Source organism: Patagioenas fasciata, chromosome 15, assembly GCF_037038585.1.
Source record: "Patagioenas fasciata isolate bPatFas1 chromosome 15, bPatFas1.hap1, whole genome shotgun sequence".
Taxonomy (NCBI): domain Eukaryota; kingdom Metazoa; phylum Chordata; class Aves; order Columbiformes; family Columbidae; genus Patagioenas; species Patagioenas fasciata.
This window is the reverse complement of record NC_092534.1, coordinates 8472169-8487184: the sequence shown is the minus strand read 5'-3', so window position 1 is coordinate 8487184 and position 15016 is coordinate 8472169. Positions and strand designations below refer to the sequence as shown.

The 15016-nt window shown below is 46.0% G+C and overlaps 2 protein-coding genes across 2 annotated transcripts in view; both read right to left on the bottom strand.

Annotated features, from left to right (window-relative positions):
* Positions 1 to 2226, bottom strand: part of SEC14L5 (SEC14 like lipid binding 5) — a 37303-nt gene extending 35077 nt beyond the window's left edge. The window contains exon 1 of the mRNA XM_065850846.2: positions 2150 to 2226. The gene's annotated coding sequence lies outside the window, so the exon portion shown is untranslated. The remainder of the gene's footprint in view (positions 1 to 2149) is intronic.
* Positions 2227 to 8210: 5984 nt separating this feature from the next.
* LOC136108816 (syntaxin-binding protein 4-like) overlaps positions 8211 to 15016 on the bottom strand; it is a 42496-nt gene continuing 35690 nt past the window's right edge. The window contains exons 15-22 of the mRNA XM_065850957.2: positions 14867 to 14959; positions 14263 to 14328; positions 13986 to 14174; positions 13575 to 13691; positions 12319 to 12368; positions 11339 to 11469; positions 9906 to 9963; positions 8211 to 9090 (exon numbers count right to left, since the gene is read on the bottom strand). Coding sequence (XP_065707029.2) covers positions 8985 to 9090; positions 9906 to 9963; positions 11339 to 11469; positions 12319 to 12368; positions 13575 to 13691; positions 13986 to 14174; positions 14263 to 14328; positions 14867 to 14959 — 810 coding nt within the window. The 3' untranslated portion in view covers positions 8211 to 8984. The remainder of the gene's footprint in view (positions 9091 to 9905; positions 9964 to 11338; positions 11470 to 12318; positions 12369 to 13574; positions 13692 to 13985; positions 14175 to 14262; positions 14329 to 14866; positions 14960 to 15016) is intronic.

Genomic DNA, 15016 nt, shown 5'->3' with positions numbered 1-15016 from the left:
GAAATCAGAAACCAAGTTTATATATAAAATATACACAAAGCCCAGAATCAAACCCCCAAACCTTGCTTCTCATCCAGGCTAGAATGAACTCATGCAGCTCTTTCTACATTAGAACTGCCTGTTGGATGGTGAAACTCGGCAGCAAGTGACTTTATTAAAGTCTCCCACCTGTGGTGGCTTCTTCTCAGCTGGAAGAGAACAACTGAGCATTTGTTTTGCTTTGTTTTTGACAAAGAACTGCTGAAAACAGCAGAATTCCAGACTTCCTCAAATACACTTACAACATGTGAAAGCCAGCTGCAGCACCCAGCTATGCTGATATTTCCAGTTAGAAAAAGGGGGACTCTGCAGGGCTGTAGCCTTTCTTCCTCCCTTCTAAAGCACAGTAAGGAGAAAGGTGTGTGACATTTCCTCTACCTGAAATCCCTTTTACTCAGGTAGATGTTGACACAGTAGCTGATGCTTTACATGCATAAGAAGATGGTATCAAACTGTAGGCTATTTATTAGCTCTTTCTCATAAAAGCTTGAGAGCAAGTCATTCATAGCTTGATATAAGGAAGCCTCACAGTAGAACAGTACCAGTATAAGCCTTTGCTACCTTTTAGAAGTGCACATCTTCTCAGGCAGGACCTCATCTTACCCCTGAGAAACACCTGTGGTGCAGGGGTGAAGCAGCATGGAGGGCTGCAAGTCAGCACACTGCTGTGGAGCCTGGCCACCACTCCATACACCTTGCAGAGATGCCTGGAGTCTTGATGTGGATTATGATCAAAAACAAGTAGCACAAACATTCAAACGACATTCTCATATTCTTTACAACACAATAAGGAACGGTCTCTTTGGCTGAGAGAGGAAGAAGAAAAAGGAAGAGCGTACAGCATTCTGCTCTCAAAGCCTTGTAAAGCTATCAGTTTCTTCCATGTATATATCAAAAAAGCTTCATGCCTTATACTTCCACATCCCAAGTATACTTTCACTTCCCAAGTTAATTTTCTCTCCAAAGAACCACCACTGACCTTTTACACACAGCCACATACAAACCCCTGGCATTTCCCAACCTGCACTAGCAGATAAGCTTTCTTGAAGGAAAGTTCCTCATTCCTCATCTTGTTACTCCGTAAGAAGTCATACTATGCCATTTTATCTATTGACACTATGGTCAGTAGTTCAACACTGAAGTCCAATATAAGAACAGGGAACTGCTTCTGCTTAACATGAAAAACAAGAGTAGGTCCAGTCAGCAGGTCCCTTGACAGTGCAACAAAGCACCAGCACAAAACCATTTCAGCTTGCCCTGAGTGAAGTTCAGAGTCAGGTTTTCTCCGCACATAGATTTGCTATACACAGACACACTCATTAGCCCAACAGACAAGCACGGAGGTCAACACAACCCCCTTCACACTGGCCCAGAGCTGATTTCACTGCTTGAAGGAGTTAAACCAAGTGACCCAGAGGACAGCACATGCTTGGTTTAACCCTGCCCTAAAGCCAGTGAGATTTTCCACAGAAGCTGGCCCAAATACATCAATACATTTAGTAGCAATTTACAAGGGTCAGCCTTTGAGCTTACAAATACTTCAGGGCCAGGTTTTGCTGCTTGTTTGGTGTGTGTGTGTTTGGGCATTTTCTTTCGCGTTTCAGACCCCGGAGAGCTCAGCAGGGGATAGCACACAAAAGGCGCCGGGATCTGAAGCAAACCACCGCCAGCCTTCCGTGAAAGGAGACCCAGCGTTTGTCCAACTTCCTCCGAGTAGGGTTGTAACCAGCAAACTTTAAAAACGTTGATTTTTTCTTTTTTAAGTAAACTCGAAGCGACTCTCAGGCAGCCGCCAGCCCGCGCCTGCCGCTCACCGCCGCTCAGGTTTCCACCCGATCCCTCTCTAATCCCCGAAGGATTATGACTAAAATTTCCCTCTCGGCTTCCCCGAGCTGTACGGGTCCCGGCACCCACACACACCCGCTCAACGACCCCCTCACACCCCCACAGCTCCGCCGCACGAAGGGCCCGGGCACCGAGAGAAGCACAGCGGCCGCCCCTCAGCCCCCCACGCCCCCTCCCTCACACGACTGCCCCGAAGGACCCCCGGAGAAGGGGAAACCCAGTGCGACCACCTCCCTCCTGTCCTCCCGGCCCCACGTCTCCTCACCGCGGGCACGGCGGAGCCCGGCCGGGCCCATGACCGAGCGCGGCAGCCCCGCTCCCCGCCCGCCTGCGCTGCGCTGCGCCGCCGGCTCCACGCGCCGCTTCAACCGCCGCGCGCCCCAGCCCCGCCCCGCCGTGCGCCCCGCCCCGCGCGGCGCCGCAGAGCGCTGTCCATTGTGCTGCGGGGAGGGGGGGCACAGGCGGTGGCCCCGCCCCCGCGCACGTGCGCCGCACGCCGCCATGTTGGTGGCCTCGGCAGGGCGGGTCGGTCCCCTGGGGGCGCGGCGACCCGGATGGGAGCGCCGGGCAGGAACAGCTGGCAAAGCTCGGCCAGGCTGCCCAGGGATCTTGCAGCAGGTTTAGCACAGGCTTTCCCACTTGCTGCCCATTAGGCTGGTGTCACAAGCCCAGCCTGGCAGGCCAAACCAGCGTAACTCATCAGCCATAGAGGGGTTTAATTAATGACTGTGCCCTGCCTTAAAAGATGCATGTGTGTGGAGATGAGTTGATCGCGGCCTGCAGGCTGAGCTTCCCGAACAGGCACCATTGAGGAGGAGGAACCCACTTGGGATCTGGGCTGGGATGAAGCTGGTGAGGGGCTGGAGCACAAGTGTGATGGGAGTGGCTGAGGGAACTGGGGGTTCAGCCTGGAGAACAGGAGCTGAGCGGAGACCTTCTGATCTCTGAACTGCCTGAAAGGAGCTTGGAGCATGGAGGGGGTTGGTCTGTTCTCCCAAGTAACAAGTGATAGGACGAGAGGAAGTGGCCTCAAGTTGCTCCAGGAGAGGTTTAGATTGGACATTAGGAAAAATGTGTTCACGGAAGGGGGTGTCAGGCACTGGAACAGGCTGCCCAGCGAAGTGGTGAAGGCACCATCCCTGGAGGGGTTTAAAAGGCATTTAGATGAGGTTCTTAGGGACATGGTTTAGTGCCAGAGTTAGGTTATGGTTGGACTCAGTGATCTTGAGGGTCTCTTCCAACCAAAATGATTCAATTATTGTATGATTCTAGGCTGAACCACAGCTCCCAAACAAGACCTTACCCTGCAACCTTAGGGCAGTCTGAGATACTTACCTCAGTCCTTGAACTCTTACCATTGCACTGTATGGAGGCTTGGTTCATTACATGACTCATTACACGACTACAAGCTCACACTTTGAGCAAACATTCCCATAAGTGAATTCTGACAAGATAAAAGGCAATCATCTAGCTAAGTGGTGTTGAGGAGGACACTGGGGTGCATTCTCACCTCTCAGCCTTTTTTGTCTTCCACTGTTTTTGAAAAACTGCACATTGCTTCATGAACCTTGGGGAGATGATGCTTGCATTGTGCTTTGGGGTGCATGGTGAGAGCAGACCCTGTTTGTGAAGCCATGAGGCTGTTTCAGATAATTGTCACTATCTAGTGTGGGTGCTTGAGGACATGGTTCTACTGGAGGAAAAGATGTGCAAACACTTTGAGGTAGAAGAGACGGCTGCTGAGAGACACATGGTCCTGGGGCGGGAGGAGCACGTGGCACCAAGAAGTGGTGGAGGAGAGGGATGTGGGAGACTAGTCTGGGAATGTTTTTCACCTTCAAAGCCTCCTTTCAAGATCTCCCTAGGGACCAGCTGCCACTTTGAGTGACATTATTTAAAAATAACACACATTTACTGCTGCTTTTTCTGTCTCCTGATCGTTTCTAGCTGTAGAGCATCCCCTTATCTAGGCAGGCATTTCAGGAAGCCGTGGTCCTACTTTTGATCAGCAATATTTCCTGAAATGTTCTGCTATCTGAAACTGAGGAGACCAGCCTGACACTGCTCTGTAAACAACGAGCCCACAGAGCCATCAAACGTCAAAGTGCTCAAGGCTGCAGCCTGTGGAGTCAGAGCAGTCAGCTCTTCCTAGAGGCCTTTGCAGAACCACCGGGCACCAAAAGCTGCAAAGATATCCAAGACCTGCAACATCTACATTGACTTTATAAATAAATGTTGTCTTTTCCCATTCAGAATGCAACTTTTTTTTTTTTCTTTTTTCAGAGAAAAGGTATTTCTCTCTCATTCCTCAACCATGGTTAAATTTCCTCAGAGAAAACAGAAGAAAAAATAAAATACTGTTTCCACCCTCTTGCTACAAAGCTTAGAGCAGCCCATTACTACTTCATGACCTAATAGCAGCAATTTTCCTTTTGTTATAAAAGCTGGTTAAGATTTTGGTGAGTATCATCCCATCCTTTCCTTGACTGGGCAGTCCTGACTATAATTCCCATTTTCCGACATATATTTTCTTCTGCCACCAGAAGGTCACCTTGGCATTTTCCAGTGTTGGTAGGCTGTTTTTTTCCCCTGCAGAGGCAACTCTGCTCTGGCGTTCCCATGGGCCATGAAGTCTCTTGCTGTCCTTCCACCTACCCGGCCTGGGCTCTTGCCTCGAGTGCTGGCATTCAGCCCTCAGTATTTCTCGTGGGAGCTGCTCAGAAAGAAGTTCTCACCCCATAACAGCCCAGCCCAGGAACTCCTGCCAGTCTCTGCAGTTAGAAAGGAGAACGTCTGCCAGGAAGAATGTCTGCTGTGGAGATAATGCTCAGCTTCCACTTTCCCCATCCGCAAAGGCTTTTCACTGCAAACTCTCTCTTCCTCTCAACTTTCATGCCTCATCTGTGGGCGTAAATTTGAAAAACTCAAGAGAAATTCGAGTGAGCTGGTGCATCACGTGCAGAAAAAAGCCTGTAGGGATTGTTCATAGTATTGTTATTGCTATTTACCTAATTATGAAAGCAGCCAACCTCTGAAGAAGCTGCAAAGGAGGTTTGTGGCAATGCTGTAGTCAGCAAGGCCAGAAACTTCTGTGGTCTGTCTTGGAGGTGCTGGGGTAGACTCAGCCCTGTGCAGGAGGAGGATCACGGTGTAACAGAAACACATCACCCAGCCAGCCGAGCCCTTTCTGCCTTGTCACGCTGAGGTGCTTTCCAGCCCTTTTTCACACGTGTTCAACAACCCTTAGAAAATCAGCATTGTTTAAACATTAAAGAGTCTCTTTAAAATTTCAGCAGCAAAGTTCACCTGCTTTTTAGAGCCATATTTAAAGCATCGTGGAAGCGCATTTCCACTGTCTAGAACTGGGCCTCAGTCCAGCCCGTGTCACTGAGTGGAGCTGGGAGAAGGAGGAACCTCTGCAGCCTCCAGTGCTGGGAACAGCCACACCAGTCTGCTCCACTGCAGGGTCCGGGGACAGCTTTCGCCTCTGCTTCTCTCTAGACAAACTTCTTAGCACTTAACCTAGCTCTGTTCCACAAAAGCTAAGCAAAAGTTGGGTCTATTGTTTTGAGAGCCAGCAAAAGTTAAAATATTGAGGCTTTTTTTTTTCACAGAAAAAGCAGATCAGCAGCACATCATACCACACCATTTGCCAGATACTTTTGCGCCAGAAGCTTGTGCCGCACATCCTATGGGTCCCCAGGGCTTTGCCTTCCCCTTGCTACTCAGAAAGCTGATACTGCCAGTCCCGTTTTTTCTGGTGCAAAACTGAGATGAAATGTGCTGCCCAAGGTCACACAGTGAGATGGCAGAGATCACTGGCAGAGATGAAACAGGAGATCTAATGAGCTCTAGTCCAGCACATTTACAGCAGATTCAGTTACCTTACCCATCAGCCTGCAGATAAACACTCTGCTAATGGCTCTCTGCTACATTCACCTTTCAAGATAATGCCTAGGTGGCTACCTGCCCAACCTGCACCTTTTCTGTAGCTGTTAAAATAGTTAGATAGCAATATCTGGTTTTCTTTTATTTTGTTATGGAAAGAGGTCTCCCAGCTTCTGACCCACCAACTGTTAAGAACTGAATTTCTGCTTTACATAAGATAAATACAAAATAAGCCACTACATCAGTGATATTTAACCCCCGAAGCTTCCAGGTCAACAGCTGACCATGCTGATGCTCTTTAAATGCAACTTTGTGACTTTATACACAGTAATGTGTTGAACACACTATGTCCAACACTATTATGTCCATTTACAGGGACTGTTTGCATTTTTTCTGATGGCTCATAAAATACTTGCCGTTTTCCACTTTATCTACTTGGGATCTGATACCATACAGATCTCATTTTTATCTGAAATACTCCTTCTCCTCCTTATTTCTGTTCAATCACACTGGGACTCTCTTAGATGCAGCATGTTGTGTCAGCAGCACATTTCCACAATCTTACATGCAAGCCTTAATATTGCAAATTAATACAGAATTCAGTTTTTTGCAAGAGCGTAGGCAGGCCTTGCCTAAATAAAATGTATCCTGTTTAAATGACTTATTTTGTGACTTCTCCTTATGTGCTGTTTGTTCCTTTATGCATTTTCCTTTTTGCCTCTTGGTAGCTCTGTGAGGAGACGTCACCCTGTGACTTGCTGAGTTCTGCCTAATTCCACTTGCCTGGGAGTAAAGCATGACGCAGGTTTGTTATTCTGGGTCACCAAAGTCAACGTCACCCCCAGGAGCACAACTCTTGTCATATCTTAGCTTTCAACATTGCTCTGAAAAGGTAGCAGTTAGTAACAACGCTATTAATAGAGAACGGAAAGTTTTCTGTGCTTGAAGCAAAGGCAAAAGGAACATGATAAATTCAAAGAAAACAATGGAAACCAGCTAAGAAATGTGACTGCTTTGGGCAGCACACAATGCTCAATCCTTGCTCCATGCAAGGCTGTCCAGTGGCTGATAGGAACCTGGAGGATTTCTTTTCCAAAGAGATTGCCTGTAAGCTGAGAGCACAGAACTGTCTGGGATTTTTAACAGGTTGGTAGCTTCGCAGCTCTTTTGCAAGCAGACAGCTTGGGATACACAAAATACAGCATCCCTTGATCAGCATCTCACTGGTTCCACCCTTTGACATGTGTTATATCAACTGCACAATGCTTGTGCTTTGTCAGGCTTGTCTCATCCAAGCCCTCACACACTGTGATACTTCTATAGAAAGTCTTCTTTCTTGGGACATTAAAATACAAATCACTATGGAAGCAGCATCAGTTATATTCTCTTTCAGATCACATAGCTGGTCCCATAGCTGGTTCCAGCACTCAGGGAGGTGCAGCTCAACAGCCACATTTTAAGAAAATTCCATGATTCTTGGAGTTGGTAGCAAAACTCCTGTCGACTTCCATAAGATTAAAGTTTGGCCTAAATAGTTCAGTTTTCCCCATAACTCGTTCCTTTTCTACTAGGTTCGTCACTTGTCTTTTGGTGCATGTAATGACAGAGCACAGCTGAAGACCTGCTGCTTCCCAAAACCTTGTTTGTACTGTTCTCTGGCAAGTGTGGCCAACAGTGACTGGAGACGCATCCCCGAGATGCCACCTCCAGCCAAATGCTTTTGAAGACACACTGCCGGGAGCAGGGGAACCAGAGATGTTTTTCTAGAGATGGGGTAGGCCAAACTGGTGAGACTGGATTTTGCTCTGTGAACCTCTTACCTATCTTCTTGCAGCTTTGTCCTGTCTCATGAGAAGAGAACCAAGCCATAGGGGGGCTAAACCCACAAGTAACACCAGTATTTACTATAATTCCATCAAAACAGAGAGCACCAAGAAACAAGCTATTAACCATAGAGTATCCTAATATTAATATTTTTTGAAAGTATTCCTTTCTGGGAATATTCCTTGTGAGTGCTGTAAAGAATTATTTTTCCTTTTAAAAGAAGTCTTGTAATTTATATTCCGAGGCATGCATTCAAAAGATTTAATTTACCCTGAGCTATGAAATCAAGTTTTACCAAAACTTCAGACTGGTTTTTCCTCCACACAGTTACTTTGTTAGCGGTTCAGCGGTATTTTCAAGTACAGTAGATACTGGTGAGGGTCACGATTTTTCCTAAGCCTTTGTTTTAGGCTATAAAGGATTCACAAAGGAGATTTGAAATAATTGTGACAATTTTGTGTAAAAGCTAGAACACACCTCATTTTTCTGCATCTTCTCAAGGCATCTTGCTACCAGCTGCCAAAATAAGAGAAAAGAAAAAAGGGCCCAGATAGGTATTTGTCTCAGAAACTCTGAACACAGCAACTGCAATCATAACCCAGAAAGCAAACAGCTTGTGAGCAGTGTTTCCATTTTATTTTCCAGACCTTGTGTTCATGTTGGATGTCTAGTCCATTTGTCGCTATCCACGTACAATCTTGCATCATCTGTATCTAATTTCCAAGTGACACCGTGGGCCTTTATTGAAATATGTTCGCTATGTCCTCTCTTGCGTTCCAGGGAGTGCTTGGCGTTCAGCAGTACATCATCACTGGTAGCATACGGCTGGCTCTCTCTGCACTCTTTGCCAAACAACTAGCTGAGCTGGTACTTCCCATTTCAAGCGTTGCAGCTGGGATAAGCTATACAAAAAGAATAAAAAGAGAAGTACCTATCCCAAGACAGCTAGGATGCTACAGATTAAGCTGCTTTGATTACAGTCGCTAAATACACTTTGGTTCTTCAGATGAAATACCAGAAAGAATCTGTTGGAGACCCCTGAGTCCCTCGGGTAAGTTCATGCTCCTCATACTACCCAGGACACAAGCTCTAAAAGGCTGCCAGTGAAATCCAGGCCCTTGTAGCCTCTTTAGAATTTTTTTTCCTATAAAGCTGCAAAACCATGAGCAAATAGCCTTGTATGATAACTCAGAGGTAGACGCGGAGGGGAGGTTGCTGAAAAAGTCTTGGGTGGTTTGGAAGAATTAGTCTCGTGTTAGAAAGCTTGTTTCTCAGCCTGGTTTGCCTGGAGGCTGGTGCTCCCATGGCGTGTCCTTCCCATCTCGCAGCACCGCAGCAGCTGTGTTACGGACAGGCGCTGTCTGGAGCATGAGCAAGCCATGGGAGGTTTATGTAGGCTTCTTCGGCAGTTCCTTGGTTGGACTTGGTGGCTGCGGTTGATCGCTCTTGGTCTGGCTTGGAGGAGGGGGCCACGTGGTCTTCTGATGAAGGTGGCTGAAAATGAGAAATACGTTTTACATGGTTTAGGAGAAGGACACAGAGGGTAACGAGACGATAACATTGTTTTATTTAGGAAAGCAGAGGCCACAGATCTTGCAGGGCTAATGGATTGTGGGGGCCATCTGTTTTGTCTGAAAATGCTTTTCATAACCTCAAAATTGTGGTTTGCAAATGTTTACTTTGTGCCTAGCTAAAAAACTCTGCTGTCACAGCTTCAGGTTGAGTTACGGTGATCAGTTAAGACAGTGGTAGGAGACATCTAGGTCTCAAAGTGCCCTTTCAGCAGGTGTCTTTAGGACATGGTTCTGTTAAATATAAGCCATTTAAGAGATTTTAGGGAAATTCTTAAGATACTGAAGTTCCAAACAAAGACATGTTGTCCTGCTCTCCTTGGCCGGGACTTCACAGCATCTTAATACCACAACATAAAAGTTTAACACATTCAGTGATGCTTTTTTCCTTATTCAGAACACACAACAGTCTATAAAAATGCCAGCTAGACAAGCCATAAATTCCCGTTTGGCCTGAAGAAAAAAGAACATTTTAGGAAATGCTTTTAGGAAATAGAAAAAAGAAAAAGAGAGAGATCCAGGAATTCACACTATACTTCACTGTGCGGAGTGGGAACTCTCTTTCTGTCTAGTAAGGGATGTGTTTTTCCGTCATGGCCATCTGGAGGCCTCTGTTAGATTACATGGTTAAAAGTTGTCAAGGAAAAATTTTGATTAAAAAAAAAACCAACAAAACAAACAGGAATTTTTAGTGTGTGTATTGTCAAAATTACAGACCACTGCAGTTTTGACACCTACTCCTTGTAATTTGGGATTCCTTCAGCAGGCAGGCACTGGTCCCTGTCACACGGCAAAGCTGCAAATGTAAGCACACAGCCAAGTATAAGTGGAGGGTTAGAACACATGCCCAATGCAAGTAGCACTGCTACATTATGATAATGCTCATTTAAATGATGCTGGAGCTCTGGAAATGCTGACATGCTGGTATATCATAGGTGCTCCTTAAAGGCTACAATTATATTCCTTGTGTCTTGTGCTTGGAGACAAAGACAATGACCATGTTTAGTTGGTGAATAACATCAAAGAGTAAAGACTGGGCACCTCTTTGGGGCTGTGCGCTCACCTGATCGTGACACGGAGAAGATCATTAACTCTCCTTTTGTATGGAAACAGGCAAGAGGGGTCACGTCACTGCTGCCAAGAAGCATTTATGGCTCATGGAGTAAGCTCAGAGTCTCAGGCTGGGAAAGTTAATTCAGACTCCCATGGAGCTTGATGCCTTTTATCTGATGTTCTCCCATTCACAGCCATGTGAGTGGGAGGGGGTCTGGGCTGACTTGAATGCTGAGGAAACAGCTAAATTACTATTCCCCTTGACTCAGCATCACTGTAGTCGTACCTGGATGGTATAACAAAGGTTTGGATCACTGGTTCAAAGCTATTGAGAAACTGGACAGGGTCCAGCAAAGGAAGCCCTGGGGCTCATAACCTGCGAGGGGAGGCTGGGGAGGGCTGCGGGAGCTGGGCTTGTTTAGCCTGGCAAAGAGGAGGGCTTGTTTAGCCTGACTGTGAGGTGATCTTGCAGCACCCACTCCTGCTTCAGGGACAATGAAAAGGATGTCAGAGCCAGGGTCCTCTCGGCAGTGGCAGAGAATATAACTGGGGGCAATGGCCACAGATTGCACCTGGGGGAGTTCAGACTAGAGTCTAGGAAAATCTTTTTCACAGGGCGTAAAGCAGCTTGGGAACACATTATCCACAGAGGCTGTGGGTCCTCATCCTTGGAGGCTGAAAGCACAGCTGGCTAAACCCACTGGAGATCGTGTCTAGTGTGATGGTCCTACCTGGAGCAGAAGGTTTGACTCCTGATCTCCAGCAGTCCTTTTGAACCAGCATTTCTACAATTCTGTGAAACCATCTTCCTGCCTATTAGTTGTTTGTTTTTTTTTTTTTTTTTTTCCCCTGGATAAATGCCTTTCCTCTGTCCCTGGGCACAAGTCACACTCTTTGACTCCTTACACTGCAAGTCTGCATTTCAGATTCAACGATGAGTCACATGGATACAGGGAGGGCATTTACATTTTGGTTAGCATGAGAGAATCAGATACATGTATGGGAGGCTTAACTGGTATGGCAAAAAATATGTAAGGTGGTGGAAACTGTAAATAACACTAACAGAAATCTTTGGGACTTGCTAGGATTCAGGTTTCTCCAGTTAATTTAGTGCTTACCGTCCTTGTTGGAGAGGATTTGCGTTAACAGTTCTTTAGCTTCTGATAGCAAAAGGTCAACAAGATCTGAAGATGGAAGAGATGTGTCTGAGACTGCATCTGTTTTATCCTCTTCTGTTTCACTGTTGACTCTTATAAATATGGAAAGTGCCATCAATATTTCTATCATAGAACAGTCATTGAAAATCCTGGCCAGCCTCTTGTGAAGGATATTCTAGGTAAATTCTGTGTATTTAGGGGGAGATTGCATCTCAGTCACTCAGCATCACAAGAGACTCTTTTGGACATACTTGTGTTGTTGTGTTACAGAGAGATATCAATGCATTTTTTAGAATTTCTCGAAAACATTTTTCCTTCATTGTGTTAGAAGTATTCATCTTGGATTGCATCATTCTTAAAAACTGACTTGTTTTTAAGGAGCTGGTCATTATCTATGAGACCGTGACCTTTCAATGAATAACGATCAATTAAAAACACACCAGCATTCTGATAGTAGAGTTGTGATATGTTTCTTCCAAGTGACAGGAGACAGGTTCAGGTTGAAGGGTAGTCCAGAAGCCCAAACTCTTATTTTCCACCCATTCATGCAGCTGAGAGTCATGCTGGCTCTTTGCTTACACTCTATCAATTTCTGTAACTGCTAATGGAAAAGGACATGGTCCTAAAGCCAAAAACTGACATATGTTGGGAAAAGCGGATGGATCAAAACTATCTTATTTGAAAGAATCTGCTTAGGGTCTCTGCTAACAAAAGCAACTTAACCAGAGGAGTCTTTCACCTACATAGTCCCCCAAAAGCCATCACCCCCTAGGACCCATCCATCAGTAGCCTCTAGACCATCTTCTCCCATGGTTTCACTTCCCAAGTGACAGTATGTTTAGAACCTCTGCATTGGTTATCTTCAAATCACCTCCCCCTGAGAAAAGTCAGAAAAGGACATTTCATGTTGCTGTTCACGATTCCCAGAAGCCATCTCCTACCTTTTCTCATCTGGTAAGTGACTGCGTGTGCTCAGGACTTTGTGGACGTTCTGCCGTGCAAAAAAAAAGGGAAGAAAAGACAACCAAAAAAAAAAAGGTTTCAGACTTGCAGGAATGAATAATTCCTGAGAACAAACCCTGTGGGTTTTTCCTGATGATCAGATTTAATATGACAGTAATCAGCTTCTGCTTATTCATTGCCCTTGAAGCAAATATCTCAAGGCCTTTTGCAACTCAAGCAACATTCACAGCCTATGCAAATATACAGACATCTAAATTATGCCTTTTAATACCAACACTAAAATATGTGAAATGCAACATAAAAATACCTTTCCAAAGAACAATTTTGCAGGCTATGTTTTAGTGAATCCTGATGATCACTACTTGCAGTCCCTGGTTTCTGGATTATACCTGCACACCTACACTCTCATTACCATGCACAGTTAGTGAATTCTCAAACACTACTGAGGGATGTATGAAAAAGGAAGATATTTTGCTCCAGTGGTCAAAATCCTGTGATGCTTGACCCTGGGGCCAACTCAAATCCACTTCCAAAGTCCAGCCCCAAACCACACAGGCACCAGCACATAGAGCCACAGGTCTAGGAGCATTTCAATTCTTCTCTCTCTGAAGCAGAGGACACAGCGTCTACACTTCCTCGCGCTCCACTGCTTCCTGTTGATTTCAAGAGCTCTTGGGATAGGCCACTAGTAGCTGTAGCAGAAATACTAAATACTAGTGACCCCATGCTGGCCAGCTTACTAATAATTACGCAAGCTTGTATTCCCAATACAGGTAGTGAAGTGGAAGAATAGTCAATTAAAAGACTAAAGCAATCAAGTGTGCGATTTTGCAGAAAAATCTGGGGGAAAAAAAGCACCGGAAGAGCAAAGCTGCTCTTTGAGTTCACATTTATTTTGTAGAGAACCAACCTTCCAGGGGAAGTTAAAAGACATGATTTCAACCATCATGTCTGAGAGTTCCTGGAGCAGCCTCAACCAGAGCATCACAGGGACAGCAGAGCCACCAGGCTAAACCTGCACCACAGTGTTTACATCGCTCTTAGGTATATGAGTATATATGAGTTCATTCCCTAGTTTCTCCTAACCAACAGACAGCGCCTTTTTAGGATGAGATACGATTAAGAAAAACACTCTCTTGCTTATGGAGCAGGAAGTTATTTGGACTTGCAAAACCAGCCTTAAGGTAAGAAGCCACAGTGATGCCACCAGCACGGGGGTGGTTCAACACTTCACCTGCACAAACAGGAGCAGTTTCCTATTGCAGATCTCCAGGCGCTTCCGTGAGACTTCTGATTTTCGTAACTGGCCGTCAGCCAGGGACAACTGTCTTTTCAGTTCCAGGATGTCCTCCTGAGATAGTGCCGGAGGAAGAAGAGAAAGGTGATGTTGATGCTCCAGCCTTGGCTTTTGGAAATATCAATTTATGACATTTGCTACAAGCAGAAAACCACTGTTCTTTTGGAATGGACAGTGGAAATTATACAGATTATAACACAGATGCAGAGACCATGCTGGCCTTGTGATCATACACAACAACTGATGTATATGCTACGTTCATTTTCTCCTTCATAAATAGAAGGGGAACTCACAGAAGAAGGGTCAGAAGGGTTGTGGGTTTTTTCCCAGGCTGAGGGTTTGCATTACCTCTATTTCAGAGACATGTTTTGCTTTCTTCCCCGCCAGCTGCATCTTCAGTTCTGCAATTTCAGCTTCTAGCAAGTGGATCACTTCCTCATAGTCCTGCTCGGCGCTGTGAGCCTGCCTCTGCACCACCTCGGCCATCTGCAGCTTGCTGTGCAGTGTCCGGTTCTCGGAGAGGAAGCCCAGGGCTTTCTGGAAGCAGTGAGAAGTTCTGGTCAATGCACCACATCCCCCTCCCACCCAAACTGCCCCAAGCCCCCACAGCAATCTCTTCACTAACCTGGTTCAGTCTCTGGAGCTCATCTTCCATTGACTTTTTGCTGTTCTCCACCTCTTTCAGGAGTGACTGGGGAAAACATATTCACTGGATTAGAAACAACAAGTGATAGGACATTCCCCTGAAGATACCCTGGTCTTGTAGCCCCTACCCACGGGAATAATATTTTACAGAAGTTGTCATGTGCACTCTCCCCCATGCCAGTGCTTTTGGGCTGTGACCTGCAGAAATCCACCTGGAGACGGCCATGGTGTGAACAGCCGTGCCAGCAGTCTGCAGCCAGGCCAGGATGGGAGGACAGGCCGTGCTTCTGCTATTCATGGACTTCAGTTGTAATGGATGTTTTTATATTTTAAATATGTTTACTCACTGCTAAAAAGAGACTGCATACTTTCAGCACAAATAAGTTTTCATTTGAGGTTGAGAGGGAGAAAGAGGCAATTAAGTAGAGCCGAGGGTGAGAGTCTCCTTTGTAATGAGGAATGCACAGAATCCAAATTGGTAGCTTCTTAAGAGGGACAGGCTACACCATTACCCCCACGTACGACTACAGTGAGCTACAGCAGAAGGCACCAGACAAGAAATCTGCTCAGAGGAGGGGCTCCACCTTTAGCCTTCGGACTTCTTGCCGCAGATCCATCATTTCCAGCTGCAGCTGCTCCAGCTCCTCGTTGCCATTACAGCTGGGAGAGTCAAAGGTCTGCAAGGCAGAGAGGCAGACAACATCACATGCCGCTCACACTTTACCAAAAGCATG